Source organism: Palaemon carinicauda, chromosome 22, assembly GCF_036898095.1.
Source record: "Palaemon carinicauda isolate YSFRI2023 chromosome 22, ASM3689809v2, whole genome shotgun sequence".
Classification (NCBI taxonomy): domain Eukaryota; kingdom Metazoa; phylum Arthropoda; class Malacostraca; order Decapoda; family Palaemonidae; genus Palaemon; species Palaemon carinicauda.
The window spans coordinates 11,777,910-11,795,816 of NC_090746.1; the positions used below are offsets into that span (position 1 = coordinate 11,777,910).

The 17,907-nt window shown below is 33.7% G+C and overlaps 1 protein-coding gene across 1 annotated transcript in view; it reads right to left on the reverse strand.

Annotated features, from left to right (window-relative positions):
• The window catches only part of Gycbeta100B (guanylate cyclase soluble subunit beta-1-like), an 880,554-nt gene that overhangs the window by 543,570 nt on the left and 319,077 nt on the right, over nt 1-17,907 (reverse strand). The window contains exon 4 of the mRNA XM_068345488.1: nt 11,805-11,923. Within this exon, the coding sequence (XP_068201589.1) occupies nt 11,805-11,923 (119 nt within the window). The remainder of the gene's footprint in view (nt 1-11,804; nt 11,924-17,907) is intronic.

Genomic DNA, 17,907 nt, shown 5'->3' on the forward strand with positions numbered 1-17,907 from the left:
CTTTGTCATATTCTGTTGATTTTTTCATTAGCTGGTTAATTGTGTACATATAATCAGGTGTTGACAACCATCTTCTAAATCCTACCTTCTCTCTTGGTTGATTAGAATATCAGTCTTTCTATAATTTTTCAGGCCTTTAATGTCTACTTTTTTGTGAATTAGTAAAAGATAAATTTTTTTCTAAGATGCAGGTATAGAGCATTCTTGCGAACATTTTTTGTATAGTTTTGCCAGTTTTACTTCTATGAAATATTCTCAGTTTATTATTAAATCCATTGTTAGGTCATCTTCTGTTGCTTTGCCTCTTCAGAGCCCTCTTGCTGAACAATCATAAAAGAGATGACCAGGTGTTTTACGTGGCCTTTCTCACCGTTTATCCGGGCTTGGGACCGGTACTAGTTTTAGAGAAAGCTGAGATGTAACACTGAAAACGAATATGAGTAAATCTAAGGTAATGCTCAATGAAAAGGCAGAGAAACAACAAATAATGAATATACATACTTAGGACAGATGGTAGTTGTTTCCAAAGGATATAAGACCGAAACTAAGCGAAGGATAAGCATGGGATGAAAAGCTCTTGGTAAACAAAATGAAATCATGAAAATAAAATGCCTCTTTCTCAGAAAACGAAAGTATTTAATCAGATGGTCCTACCAGTATTAACTACTGCATTGGAAACTTGGAGCCTTACTAAAGCCTTAGAACATAACCTAGTAACAACTTAAAGATATACGCAAGAGAATAATGATGGAACTAGAATGGACATTAAGTAGAGCGCATGCCTTCTCTTATATCATGTTGTACATTTCAAGGTAGGCAATTTAATTATGCACATTTTGGCAATAGTTTCATGTAAATCGGAAAAAACATTTACCACGATATACAAAAATGAGGTTTTTGACCTTTTCATTACCTTGACCTTTGACCCAATCACTTCCAAATCTAATATATACACAGGAAAGTAACTTGTTTGCGTTCCAGTCTGTTTTTGGCGAATACTTTCTTCGGAAAAAAAAGATTATGATAACTATTATAGTGTTTCTGAAAGGAAATTTTAATTGTGTTTATTTCTTCCTGTAATCCATAAGTTTTCGTTTGAACTTAGGCAAGTAATCCATAAAAGTTCTTGGGTTTGAATTTTCGCTAAATTATTTCATTTAAATAACATATCATGTAGATATATGTATATACACTGGAATAGTCAACCTTTTCCATATCTTATTTTCATAGCAATTTCACTATCCTTTTCTTTCCTATTTGACTCCATTGTTTTAAGGAAAAACTTTCCATGACAATCAGAATAGTCAACCGTTTCCATATCTTATTTTCATAGCAATTTCACTATCCTTTTTCTTTCCTATTTGACTTCAATATTTATGAGAAAAACTTTACATGGCAAAAAGAATGGTCAACCTTTTCCATATTTTATTTTCATAGCAATTTCACTATCCTTTTCATTCCTATTTGACTCCATTCTTTTAAAGAAAAACTTTCCACGACAATCGAATTGTCAACCTTTTCCATATCTTATTTTCATAGCAATTTCCACTATTCTTTTTCTTTCCTACTTGACTCCATTCTTCCACAGAAAACCTTTCCATGACAATCAATATGGTCAACCTTTTCCATATCTTATTTCCATAGCAATTTCAGTATCCTTTTCATTCCTATTTGACACCATTCTTTTAAAGAAAATCTTTCCATGACAATCAGAATAGTGAACCGTTTCCATATCTTATTTTCATACCAATTTCACTATCCTTTTTCTTTCCTTTCTGACACCATGTTTTTAAGGAAAAACTTTCCAAGAAAATCAGGATAGTCAACCTTTTCCAAATGTTATTTTCATAGCACTTTCACTATTAATTTTCTTTCCTACTTGACTCCATTCCTTCAAGGAAAAACTTTCCATGACAATCAGCATGGTCAACCTTTTCCATATCTTATTTTCATAACAATTTCACTATCCTTTTTCTTTCCTATCTGACTCTATTCTTTTAAGGAAAAACATTCCATGATAATCGAATTGTCAACCTTTTCCATATCTTATTTTTATAGCAATTTCACTATCCTGTTTTTTCCTATCTGACTCCATGTTTTTAAGGAAAAACTTCCCATGAAAATCAGAAGTCAACCGTTTCCATATCTTATGAAATTTCACTCTCCTTTTTCTCTCCTATTAGATTTCATTCTTTTAAGAAAACACTTTCCATGACATTCAACGGTAAGAGTAAGAAAAGACAGTGGAATCTTTGTTTCAAAACTGCTTTTCTAAGGACTATTTTGTATCGACATTTTGAGAAGGCCTTGTTCGAAGCAATGGAGAGGGGGGGGGAGCTTCCAGGAATAGGAATATCTAATTAAGTCCTCAAGGTGCCAGGAACTTTCAAGTGTAAAACCTTAAACTAAAATCATTAGAAAGAGGTTTAAAAGGACTTGATTTTATTCATTGCTTGTGTACACCCCCCCCCCCCGCTCTCTCTCTCTCTCTCTCTCTCTCTCTCTCTCTCTCTGTAAACATTGCTCAACAACCTCAACTCAAGTGGAAACTGTAGCCGCAGTAACGGTAAGATAATGAGGGATTAAGGAGAGCAAAAGAATAGCAAAATAAAATTTTTTTCTTTATATTTCTCCATAATTAATGGATAATATTTCATAGTATTTGAATAACGTTCATTGCCATTATACAACTGACAACACTGAAATTACCAAACAATTCTTTGTAACCCAAGGGGTTAACTAGTGCACTGTAATTGTTCAGTGGCCACTTTTCTCTCGGTAAGGGTAGAAGAGACTCTATAGCTATGATAAGCACCTCCTCTAGGAGAAAGACACTCCAAAATCCAACCATTGTCTCTAGTCCTGGGTAGTGCCATAGCCTCTGTACCATGGTCTTCCACTGTCTTGGGTTAGAGTTCTTTTGCTTGAGGGTTTGACAGTACACTTGAGGACACTATTCTATCTTATTTCTCTTATTCTCTTTTTTTTTACATTTTTTTATAGTTTATATAGGAAATATTTATTAATGTTGTTACTGTTCTTAAAATATTTAATTATTCCTTGTTTCCTTTCCTCATTGGGCTATTTTCCCTGTTGGAGCCCCTAGGCTTATACCGTCCTGCTTTTCCAACTAGGGTTGCAGCTTAGCAAGTAATAATAATAATAATAATAATAATAATAATAATAATACAATCGTTAATTAATATTTTACACAAAAAGGCACTGCTATTCCGATCACCTACGAATATATTTATCGTTCCAAAATGAATTTCGTGTTCACACTAGGAAAAAAAAATCTTTATTGTGTTACACTGCGTGGAGTGAGTAAATTTTCATATATTTGACATTATTTGAAGTCATGTTATGTGGAAATATTCTCCTATTTCATTGCATTGTATTCGATAATGCTCTAATTTAATAAATATTGAAACCTACAAATTCCGTATGATGAAATTTGTGTCTTAGTGAATTTACCCAATATAATTTTCCGACAATAATTCTTCTACCGCTCAATTTAGCGACAAATATATATCACCGAAATTCTATGATAAAAATGTTTAAGGACTAGTGAATGTAGAACCATTATTATTCAATCGTTTTCGTTAACCACTAATTAACTATAACTATACAGATGTTGCTACACACTTATTAGCGTAACGAACCACTAATTATAATTTTTCTTATTTTAATTAAATTTTTAAGTTAAAACTTCAAGTTATTCATTTAAAATGACAGTTGATTAGCTTATTAAATGTGGAGTAGGGAAAAGGTTAATTTCTTTTTAAAGACAAAGAGACTGGAGAAAAAATATGTTGAAAGGCGACAATCATCATAAAACAATGAGCAAAACGAGGATTACTTTATGGAAAATATGAGTAACTGGAAGGGCACAGAGTAGTACGCAGACCTCCGCCGCGGCAGCTTATTGCTTGCCCTCTTGCACGACCTTGACCTTAACCTTTGACCTTTGCATGTATTAATTGGCGTGTATTTTCATACACTCAAATATGAATCAAGTTTGAAGTCTCTGTGATAACAATGTCCAAACTTATGGCTGATTATGTGATATGGACGTTCTACTCATCCGTGACCTTGATCTTCGACCTTAACATATATCAATTGGCGTGGATTTTCATACACTCAAATACGAGCCAATTTGAAGTATCTGTGACAACGATGTCCAAACTTATGGCTGATTACGGGAATTGGATATTTTGCTTGGCCGTGACCTTGACCTTTCAAACTTTAATAATTTTCATCCCTACAATTTTAATTACTCTATGATTAGAATTGTGCCCAGGAGGCTGTTCTAAAACAAACACACACACACAAACACAAACAGGGGGTAAAACAAACTTACCAAAAGGACGGTAAAGAACATCGGATATCAAAATAATTCTCTGCGACCAAAAATGTATGGAAAGGTATATAAAATGTTATCTTGCTTGTAACTGATTTAAAGAACATAAAAACACTGTACCAGTAGCCTGAAAGTGGCCTCTGATACCTACTGGTATAAATAAGCGTATAGGTGTAATTATGGATGCATTTTTACTCGTTACACTCATACTTACGCCATGTTGTATAAATTAGCAAATTCATTAGCCCAGGCGCCGTGACACACTTTCATTACTTGATTTGGTTGCCAGAAAATTTTGGTAAGTGATAATGGTCTCGAGTTTATAAATAAAGTGATGAAATCGTTCACGGGCTGGATGAAAATTGAACACTTTTCAGTGACTAAATGTGAGGCCTTCAGCTAATGGTTAGTGGAATTCACAGAGCCCAAGGGAATTCATTTTCACAGACGAGTATGGAAAATTAGACAGCGTTTCGATTAATTATTTGCGAGGAATAGCTTATATGCTTGCCCTTACCATCTTAATAAGAAATTTTACTCTTTAATGATACTTTTTCGTTTCCTACCATAGTGATAAGAGACTTTACTTGGATTTAGGTGAATTTTGTTTGTCGATAAATTGAGCGTCTCGATGAATTGCTGTCGCTAAATGATAACGGTAAATACAGTAGATGGTGAGAAAAACAGTAGAAAGGAGAGGCCTCGATATCCAGAATGCACTAGAGGTGAATAGCGCATGTATCAGGATAGGTTTAAAGTTCTGCTGATGAGCCATATTGGAGGAGCATGAAATAGTGCTGTGGAGGTTTCAACATCCAGGGAGTCACTCGTAAGTCAACAGTCAATGGATGATAGCACATATAACTTGTGTTGGCCTTTCTTGGGGCCACCCCTTTGGTTAAAACAGCTAAATATTGAATTTATATATATATATATATATATATATATATATATATATATACAGTATATATATATATGTGTGTATATATATACGTATATATATATATATATATATATATATATATATATATATATTATATATATATATTATATATATATATATAATCTATATATACATACAAATATATATATGTATATATTTATATACATACGTACATATATATATATATATATATATATATATATATATATATATATGAGTAAAATCCACAGCAAACAGGAGAGTTCAAGACCAATTACCAAGCGCTTTCGTGTATTACATAGACTTTTAGGCATAAAGAAAATTATCACATAAAATAATACAAAGAAGAAGCCTAACAAAACTGAAATGAAAGCCACAAAGAATCAAAGCATCATATATATATATATATATATATATATATATATATATATATATATATACATATATATACATATATATATACATATATATATATAATATCCTGTCATGCTCAAGGGGAGAGGAAGTAGTCACACCTAGTGAAAGGTAATACCGAGAGAGGTACACCTGGAAACCACAATCTCCTACAAATTGCTGAACTAGCGGGTTGCAGTAAGAAAATTGTCGAAGCTTTGTGTGTGTTCGTGGTCATGCATATCTATCTGAATATTTAAACGTTATTCTGATAGGCATTTACATCATAAAACATGAGGGCAATAGTTTTTTATAGAAAGCGGTCCCAGAAATCAGTAGCTTGAATTTTCCTTCGTATTTATGTCTCTTCTCCATCTGTATTACTGTGAGTAATTTAGGAATGTGGTATTGTTGTTTCAATTAGGTTGAAAATAATTAAGAAATACATTTATATGCTCTTATGGTAGTTACGATTGAAATCATTTAAGAGAAAGGAAAGAAGAGACGTAATGAGAGTAAGATTATGCATGAAGTTAGATAAATCATGACTCTCTTGATAAGATGCATGATGCTAAATTATAGTTGCTAATATTGTTGATTAACTTAAACGGTGGTCTTCAATTTCCAGTGGTTTGTTCCAGCTTCTTTTCCAGCACTGGCGATATTACAAGATAATCTGTATCTTTCAAGAAATTTTTATGTTACGTAACCAGAATTGGGTACAGTTTTCTGAATGGGGATACAGTCATGAGAAAGAAGATTTAATTACAAGTAAACGGGTAACTGAGAATGTAAATTGAGGGATTTCAACGTGATGGCTCGTTGCTGAAAAATCTCCATATTCTTAACAGAGGAGTGAATTCATTTCACGTGGGTTAATTCGTTTCATATGTTAAGAAGGAAACGGGCTCCTGAGAGAATTAGTGCATGGTGCATGTTTCCATGAGCCATAATTTTAAGGGTTTTAATATCTTGCCTGGTTTTGGGACCAGCCTGAAATTATTGTTGGATTCTGGCTGGAAATTGTAGAATGTTTAATATGTTATAACCCAGGTAATAGATAATCATAATGTAAAAGTATCTGATAGGATTTTAATTCAATACGATGCAATTCTTAAAAAGTTATAAATGCTTTGAATAAAGCCGACATATTTCTGTAGAAAAGAAATTATGTAGGTATATATTGCCACTGTCGACATATTTCAAATAAACTTGATTGCATTATAAATGTAAAGCCTAATGAATCTCAGGACATTAATGAGAGAACAATATCTCCAGTTTATTATTCGTATGGTGTTTCTCATTATGTTTGTGATAAGGATATACGGAGTTACTTAATAATATCATTATGCTTGAAATATTAGATTCATTCTTAATATCCATTCACCTTACAATTCTTAAACTTATGAGTGATATGAAAATTATAGAGGATGAATTGACAAACTAGAAGTAATGTTTAGGGATAAGATTAAAAAGGGAGACTTGATTTCTAAATGGTATTACTTTATCTTCTCTACCTTTGCTATTAACATTTGTGGATGGACTGTGTTTCTTTTCTTTCTCTCTCTTTGTTTTTAAGTCCGCTTATGAATGGCAAAGGCAAGGGACATTGACATTGCCTTATCAAGCAGGAGAATTTCTAGAGACAGACCATATATACATGTGATCAGAGGCCCCAAGCCCCCTCTCCGCCAAAGCTAGGACCTAGGGGGGTCAGGCAATGGCTGCTAATGACTCAGCAGATAGACCCATACGCTCCCCAAAACACCCCCATCCTTAGCTCAGAAGAGACTCGAACCCCAGTCGGTGACATTACCACTTATTCCACAACAACCCTGTCGTAATATTTTAAATTACCTTTTCGCTTACAAAGAATGGACAAATTGATTAGAATAACTCTTTGTCACAAAAAGCAACAGTGAAAGGTTTACGTTTCAGTCCTTTATATATGTATATGTATGTATATACTGTATATATATGTGTATATATATATATATATGTGTGTATATATATGTGCATGTGTATATATATATATATATATATATATATATATATATATATATATATATATATATATATATATATATATATATCCAATCCACTGTGATGAAAACTGGCCAAAACCCATACATGTTATGAGTAAGAACATGACTGTGGTCTTTGTTGACTAGAAAAGGCTGCATTATTATTATTATTATTATTATTATTATTATTATTATTATTATTATTATTATTAGCTAAGCTACAGCCCTAGTGGGAAGAGCAGGATGCCGTAAGTCCAATTTGCCGCCGGTCTTGACCCCGGTCACCGGAGAGCGTTGCTGCCTGGTATAGCCAACTAGGTATGAAAACAGTGGCAAACCCTAAATAATTAATCTTGATAATGGAATGCAATAGGGACAGGGCGTTACCCGTAGCAACGCACTGCAGTATCCCCACCTGACAGCAGTGAGAAATATGCAAATGGTACCACAGAAGCCACGATTGCGGAGAAAGAAGTTAGTTAAAAGTAAGGACTGGAAAAAGAAAGAAAGAGGAGGAGGTCATGGGCCCGGATTTCAGGTGACGAGCCTAAACCTTTAACATCATCTCTTGCACTAGCCCGGAAACGACGTAGAATGATCTTAATTCTAATCTAATCCTCTATATATATATATCTATATATATATATATATATATATATATATATATATACATATATATATATATATATATATATATATATATATATATATATATATACTGTATTTAAATATATATATATATATATATATATATATATATATATATACTGTGTATATATATATATATATATATATATATATATACATATATATATATAAATATATCTATGATATCCTTTTTGTTGTTTTGTCCTGGATTTTTTGATAGATATAATTACTTTTCAATTTACCATACATTTTCTTTATGTTATATTTTTCCTAGATTTCAGAGTTCATACAATTTCTTTTCATTTTACCATAGACTTCCTTTATATATATATGTATATATATACATATGTATATAAATATATATATATATATATATATATATATATATATATATATATATATATAATATTGCTTTTATTTTATCATGCATTTACCTCATGTAAAATTTTAGACTGGATATCAGATTAAGATAATATTATTGTTATGGCTTTCTTTTTGTATTCTGTTATCTGTTTCTTTTGGTTATTTCCTAATATATATATATATATATCTTTTGCAATATGTGCAAGACAAGTAATGATTAACTTCTCTTTCAGTTTCTCCGGTTACTGGGAGATTAGTTCTGGAAGGTGATGAAGTTTGGAATGATACAAAGGAAGAACCTGAATTGGATAAACCCCCAGTGAATTTTGTTGGTAAAAGCTAAGGGTGGGCCTAGGACATTGACAAGGAACATCTGCCATTTGACAATGGATTCTTTGTCAAATACACATGATTTGAATAGATGTAAATATCTGCAACATGTGTAATTTAATAGTTTATAAGGAATTCAAGTTTCCAAATATATATCGACTCCAAATTATTTTATGATAAATGTTTCTGGCACGGCAAGGACCCATACCTTTGCATTTGAGTCGAAACAATCCCAACAGAGACTCTACCAAGGATGGACTTTTCAAGTTTAACATAAAGTACAGTCGCGGATTCTTTTGTAATGCCATACCGTATGAACTTCAGCTTCAGTAACTGTGCAAAAGATCGGGGCGAAGTATAGAATATTATAGTATAGAATATAGAATATAGTATAGTATGGTAGATCATATTGCTTATCAGAAAAATGTGTATGCTAGACAGAAAAGAATTGCTACATTTTTAACTTATTTGGATAAAATTGTGCAATTTATTGGTATCTTAATGTTTAGGGTATAATGTAGTTTCCTTCGCTTGATGATTATTGGGCTACATATACTAGAATTCCTCATGTCACCGATGTAAAGTCATTAGAGCATTTAAGATTACTGAAGATTATTAATTTCAGTGATAACATAGATGCTACTGGGCAATTTTAATAGGTTTTATAAGGTTAATCCAATTTTTTTATTATACAACAAAACTTTTGGAGTTGAATGGCAGGATAGGATTAGAAATGAAGCTATAGGAGAGATTACTCGAGTTCCATATGTGGATGAAATCATGATGAGGGGTAGATGGATATGGTTTGGGCATGCTTTTCGAACTCCCCAAGAGAGATTAGTTCACTAAACGCTCAACTGGGCTCCCCAAGGCACAAGAAGAGATGGAAGACCCAGGCCTACATGGCTGAGGACTATGAAGCGCAAAGTAGGACATGATGAATAGAGAAGTATTGAATTAACAGCTCAAGATAGAGACGATTGGCAAAATCTAAATGAGTCCCTTTGTGGCAATAGGAGTAGGAGGAGATGATAATAACATACTTGCTTGAAAGTCCCTTGCAAAGTAAGAAATAGTATTGTTGGAGTAATTGTTGTGTAAAAGGTTAGAACAACAGGCAATCTCAGGCAATACATATAAAACAAACCTGAGCTAGTGATAATGGGCAGGTGGAAAGACCCAGGAACTCTCATTTCAAATCCTGTCATCAGGGAAAAAGAGGAACAAAAAAAAAGGGTTGAAGTAGATTGTCCTCTGGTGGTAACAGAGTATAAAGCAAACATGGGAGATATTGATGAATAAGATATGCTGATGCATTTATACCGGTCTAATATGAAACTCAAAAGATGGTACCTGCGTTTTTTTTTTTATTATTATTATGTTATAGATAGAGGTTCGGGGCTGTGAATGCTTGGCTGCTATACAAGAGGGATTCAATGGCCCAAAAAGAGTCCTACATGCCATTGAAACTTTTCAGAATGAAGGTATCTGCTTACATTTGGTAGGCATTTGAGATTGTAGGCTGTTGGACTGATTGGTGCAACAGGAGCTCAAATGCCAGTCCCTGTGAAAAAGCAAAGGTGTGTGGCGCCTGATGAGGTTGTCAGGTATGATAAGTCTTTGGGTCATTATCCTATACACTTTGTTTCATTTATTCTCGCACGCTTCAAGAAAAGCTAAGGAGACACCTGGCAGCTGTACAATGCAGTAGGTAACGCACTTTTTAGCACAACGCTGCCTGTAAAACGGTCACTTAACTTGTAAATACGTGATCAATATCCTTTTAATTAATTTTGCGAAGTGGTGTTTATAAAAGTATTGTTATGTGCCTAACGATAGTTCAGGCTCTTTGTTTTACAGGTATCATCATCAACAGTTCACCATTGCCAATAGTTTCTCTATTGCTAAACAACATTACCTGCTACAATGTACAGCTGTCAGAGATCTCTCTTGCCTTTTGTTAAGTGGACTGAAATTAATGAAACCTACTATATCCCATGCTCTAAATCCTTTAAACAGAAAGCTAGACTGCACGCTAGGAAACAGATTACTACCTCAGCACAATTATTAAAATGTGTTACTTCACATGTACTAAAGATTAAGATATCATGGGAGTAAAGAAAATTGGGCGGTAATCAGCTATAAAAGGTAATTAATGGCTAAATCACTAGGATGAATAATTCATCATTGTTAGGACCATATGTTCATTATTAGAGAAATGGCCTAACTTTAAATGTAGTTCTGATAAACTTAATTCAAGTCTCCGTAAGCAAAGTAATCATTTGTACGATCACAATTGCTTAATTCAGTTTAATAGTTTTAATTGGTCACTACAATCTACTGAAGCATAGTCACTCTTTAGAATCCTTCAAATATGAGCTTGTAAATACTGTATGTTTAAGCTTTATAATTGTTATTTACCTAAAAAAAATTGATATCCGGTGAATTATCACCGATTAGTACTTTCTTGGGGACAATTTACGGCCAATTTCATAGTGTAATAAAAATAATATTTTTACCAGTGAATTGATAAGGAAAGAACTACTTTTCAAATGAAAAACTGATAGCCATTTTTGCCGAGAAATTCTAAATATATATTGATTTTCTAAAAGGCATAGCTATGAAATTACTCTCACTTACTAAGTAGACTTTTGAATTCGATTATATCTTATATAAACGATTAATTTTAAACACAATGTTGTTTCTTTTCGTTTGAGAAAAAGGTGAATAGATAATTCTTAAGTGCAAAACGCCTGAAACATACCTGCAAGAAGTCACTGACTGTTGCTCCAAGAACCTGAAGGATAGTATCGTACCCAGATTCTTGGCAAAATTGGAAAAACATCTTTCCAAACATTTCTAGTATTGTATTGGCCTCAACACCTGCGGAAGAAACAAGTAATTTAGTTTTTATCTCTCTCTCTCTCTCTCTCTCTCTCTCTCTCTCTCTCTCTCTCTCTCTCTCTCTCTCTCTGCGGATGTAGTAAACAGTAACAAGGTAAACGAGTTTAAGAATAGGTTAGACAAGATCATAACAAATCTCTAAATGTTTAAACTAAATCGCTCTACCAAATAGCAAATAGTGTCCCCCAAGGATGGGTTAAAAAGATCCTTATAACTCTCTCTCTCTCTCTCTCTCTCTCTCTCTCTCTCTCTCTCTCTCTCTCTCTCTCTCTCTCTAAGAATTGAGCAATATTTAAAACATTCGAAGAAAACCGACATTTGAAACCATTATATTTTGATAACATATGTTTCACGTTATAACCCTTAAAATTAGCATCAACATCATGATTAAAATAATTGTTCTATAAATTGATATCTTACTTCGAAATCATTCATCTGCTCGAAACTCCAAATTTCAGTGGAATAGTGTGGTTAATGGTCAAAAATAAAATTTCAGCACATTCAACTATTTTCTACGTAAAACCAACTATTATTATTATTATTATTATTATTATTATTATTATTAAATAAGGAAAGAAAGGTAAGTTGTCAACATAAGATTTTCATTAGTACTGTCTTCAATTTTAATACCAATTAAACTCCAATAACTTAAATTAAAAGCCAGTTCCACGAATTTCCGCAAATCAAAAACGTTCATCAAATCAGGCAACAACTTTTAATTGTAAAGCTGCAAAGTAATTGACACCTATAAGTAGATTGTCTGTAGAGTAATTTAAAGGCTTCCGATAGATAACAAATTTCAGTTTATTGATTCAAGGTACTCAGGGGCACATGGATATCCTAGTAAGTTGGCCAGGGCAACAGCCACCCTTTGAGATACTACCCTAGAGAGTTATAGGGTCCTTCGACTGGCCAGGCAGTACTACATTAGATCCTTCTCTTTGGTTACAGTTCACTTTCACTTTGCCTACACATACATTGAATAGTCTGGCCTGTTCTTTGCAGATTCTCCTCTTACCTCATACATTTGACAAATCTGAGATTACTAAACAATTCATCTTCACACAAGGGGTTAACTACTGCACTGTAATATTTTAGTGGCTACTTTCCTCTTGGTAAGGGTAGAAGAGACTCTTTAGCTCTCTAGTCTTAGGTAGTGCTATAGCCTCTGTACCATGGGCTTTCACTGTCTCTTGAGTTAGAGTTCTTTTGCTTGAGGGTACACTCGAGCACACTATTCTCTCTAATTTCTCTTTCTTTTGTTAAATTTTTTATAGTTTAAATAGGAAATATTTATTTTAATATTGTTACTGTTCTTAAAACATTTTATTTTTCCTTGTTTCCTATCCTCACTTGGCTAATTTCCCTGCTGGGGCCCCTCGGCTTATATCACCCTGCTTACCCAACTAGGATTGTAGCTTAGCAAGTAATAATAATAATAATAATAACAAAACGCTACACGAACAAGCATTATTCTTTCAATAAGTATTAAAACTTTAAAAGAGTATTCATTTAGAATAAAAATGTCATTGTACACATTTGCATTAAGAACCAAATAAAGAATAATACCTAAGTAGCCATATTACCAATCTATGCGAAAAGAAAATAGTAATTTGTTGCAGTGTAACTTTCCGCTTAAGGTTATAATTCATTCGTAAGTAATGTGATGAATGGGATTCCTTATTTCTACTATCAATCTAGGTGAAAATATCTCAACTAAGGTGTAACGTGTTTACATGATATTGGTTAAAATGTTATTGTAAGTAGTGAAACAATACAACTCATAGAGATAATTGGAAAGTATGGTGCTTATATTTGTACTAAATTTTTCTCTAATGAGGCAGGTTCGTACTCACTTGCAAGGGTGCCCTTTTAGTTCGGAAAAGTTTCCCAATAGCTAATTGGTTGGAAGTATTTTGTCCGAATAGCATCGTTTTCAAATAATTACCACATAATGTGAATCAAAACTTATTTACTTACTTAAATTTCACCCTCAGATATAGGAGTTTTCAATAAATAATGTAAATAAATGATAAAGTTTTGTGATGGCAAGCCTAATTTTAATACCCACACCTACCGAAGTCAACGACAGGTCCTCGTTTTCGAATGCACACTGGAAAAAAATGGTAACTCTTCCCACATTTTAAGAAACTTGTGATAAATGACATTAATTATAAGTAAAACATGTTATTATGAACTTTCTTTGAATACCAGAATCTATCAAAAACATGGAAGTATGACTCACTACTGGTGATAACTTGTGGGAAAGTAAAAGGAACAGCCTCCTATCAAATACCGAAGTAGTTGTAACTCAGCAGTGGAATCATTAATTCGTTTAATTGTGATTTTGATGTAATTTATGCAACACTACAGTATCCTCAAAACTTAAAATATTGTATTAATACAATCTAAACTTATAAGAAAATATAGAAAACCCTTTCTAAACAGACTCATGATGTAAGTTTGTATAAAGGGTTACCTCCTGTAAAGTTGTACAAGGAATTTATTTGTATGAGCACAAAATGACCTCTGAAGAGGCAGATGTCATTAATGTAAAAATTATTATTCATCTTGCAAGAGAAGGAGAGTGTTCGATAAACGTTATTTGGAATGATACTGATATGCTAAAGTAATACCATATCCTATCGACAAACTATTTGCCTGGGAACTTGCAGTCTTGAGCTGACTTATGATGTACAGAAATCGGAGTCGAGCAGAAGTTCCCTTGGAGGGGGATTGTCCTTCTAAGTCCTAATCCACCCCCCCCCCAACACACCTCCTCCTCCTCCTCCTCTCTCGTCTCCCTCTAGTCTACCATAACTGCCTTCAAAGGTATAGTGCATGTTAATTGCCAATTATTTCTATTTTTTTTTTTTTGAGACTTATTAATTTGTATTCATTTCTGATGAAAGTGGTTATAATTAGCTCAACTATTACCAATATAAAATATTTGTGTATTTACGGATGTTTGCTACGCATTGAAATTATTTCCTTTATTTCTTATGGGAAAATTTATCTCAAGATACAAGTATTTCAGAATGTAAGCTCGCTCCTAAGACGAATTAAGGAAAGCAGCTCATGACGTCAGGCTTGGGTTTTGGAAATTCAGATTATTGTATTTCTGGCTGAGAGAAAGTCTATATTTGACGTTTCAAATAAATTTTAATGAAAAGTACTTTTTAAATAGTTATACAAGCGCATTAGGTACTTTACGCAAACTTTTTCTGACCCCGGTATCCATCAATTTAAGTTTTCTTTAAAGATTCCAGGGAAAGCTATTTATTTCAATATCCCATATACAGTAATTTCAAAATTTTCTATGATATTCTCAGGAATAGGTTAACCACTTTCTTATAAATTATATGGTATTTAAAAATGAACATTTGCTACATGTTCCTTTATGGTATGTTCTTCTCATTTATTTTTCTAGCTCGTTTATATATTTACAATTTCTATGTTATAATTAGGCTGAAAGATACATGAAGTATTAGAGGCAATACCTAATTAGGTCAAAACAGGGTAAAATTTGCCCTGAAAAATATACACATTCAAATATATTAGGTTAGCCAGTGTTGCTTATGCGTGCGTATTTGATGCAATTCGCTTATATACTGTATGCGGATGTGTGAGGAGCAATGTTGTTTGAGTTGAGGGAAGGGGATAAATATTAGCTTCTGAATCACCCTAAAATATGAGTATTTTGTCCTTATGATCTCCATACTAATGTCAATTCAACAAATCTCGGAAAAAAAAAAAAAAAAAAAAAAACTTTGAAGGTCAATTTTTAAAAAGGTCATTTTGGAAGAAAGATTACTGCCTGTACTACCTCTTCAATATTGACTGATTTTTTGTTATTCAAACATGAAACAGTAGGTAATTCAATAGCCTATATTTTGTACATTCATTTTTTGGGGAAAAAAAAAACCTCTACACAATGATAACATAATACATATATAAAAGAAAAAAAAAATAGCTAAGATAAATTCCAATGAGTACCATTTATGAATAAAATCATCTTTCAAAAGATTTTTAAATCAAAAGAATCGATTGGGAAACAAAAAAGTCAATATGTTGGAAATAAACCCAAAATAACACTGCTTTAATGGAGCCAAGTCAAGCAACTTAGACATGGAACCCGAGATACTACTGTAAGTATATATATATATATATATATATATATATAACGGATTTTGAGCGAAGCGAAAAATCTATTTTTGGGTGAGATGGCCATGTCGTCCTGATGGAAGTTCCTATAGGGTAGCTTCCTAGGGTATATTACAACTACGGCGATATTCCCAGAGAATTTACCTTAAGGTACCAGAATTCTAACTCCTGGAGTGAATATCCCTCCTGAAAGGGATATCGCGACATATCAGAGGACGTATTCTTGACACGCCACATGGCAATCTGCATCCCGAACAGAGATTTCATCTCGCAGGGGGCGATTGGCAAGAAACGAATTCGGGAAAGAAAAAGGGGAGCCGCTCCCAAGGCTCCCTATCTTCCGATTCGTATGCGTGCCTGGCGCCAATCCTGGCGCCATCTGTATTCCTTGTAGCGTACACGAGGTGCTACAGATACTGTATGTAGGGAGGGGTCCTACGGCCCTTTCTTAGAAAGGCAAGGGCGGGTCCATCAGGACGACATGGCCATCTCACCCAAAAATAGATTTTTCGCTTCGCTCAAAATCCGTTTTTTGGGCTCAAGCCATGTCGTCCTGATGGAAGTATACCAGAGCATTACTGTATCTGTGGATTCTCAGAACGTGCCGTACTCCCCGGATGTAATTTTTCCCGGTCGACTAGACCTAGAGACCTAAGATGTTACCGTTATACATCTTTTCAACTAACTATAAACCATGTTAGAGCTTCCTGCCCCCTACAGGGAAGAGTCCTACTAGACTCTGGAAAAGTCTCGAAGAGTACATATACCTATGTATGAATACCAGGCAAGCTAATATAGTGGTCTCGCCCTATATTAAGTAAAGCATAGTTTGTAAAGAATCACTGCGTCAATATGAAATATCGACCAGTTCTCCGCACAATACTTGTATTGGACAAAGGTTTTATATCCGCATAGGAGGAAAACCAATGCAACATAGCTTGCATAAAGGAACAATTCTATTAGAATAATCCCAGATAAGGTACATAGAATGAATGCTCAATTATACCAATAAATTGACACAGGTGGAGACGCAAGGTTCTCAAGAACCAGTTTATTGACAGGCAATAAATAGACAGGTTAACCACAATTATATATATATATATATATATATATATAAGAAGAGGATAACCCAAAACTTTAAGCATAAGTATGATAGTAAACAGAACTTGTTTGTCTGAAAGAAAAAACATTAAATGCCACTTTTAAGATACCGAGGTATCAAAGTCATAAAAGTCTGTATTACAAATCAATGACATTAGCGTTAGAAACGCTCGGCACACATGTCTGCACTTATGCTAAGTTCACCTTCGGAAATGGAACAGTCTACGTGGGCAACACAGTGCCCTCACTTAGTTTGTAGTACAGTATGTAACTACACACTCACCCTGGAATTAATCGTCCCAATTAAGACCACTGTTCCTCGCAGAGTTAAACAGTAGGGTTAACACCGCGACCCACTGCTACCACAGATCTCTTTAGTTCCTCTACTTGCTTCGCATAGTGGCGAAAGAACACTCTGGAAGACTTCCAGCCAGTGTATGAACGGAGATGTTCAAAATCCATACAATTAAAGAAATTTAAGGATGAGGCAACTTTCCTCGGATCGTGACCTGCGGGTGTACTGTCAGGATCCGCTCTGCGAATAAAATATGTGATTTTCGCTCTGAGTTGATTCAGAGATAAATTTGAGCCTGATGTTTCTCCCCTGAATAGTTGACCACCCTTGAAGTCTGAAGTTCTATGAAGATAGACCTTTAGGCATTCTACTGGACATAGAGATGCATCTTCTTTCAGAGGGC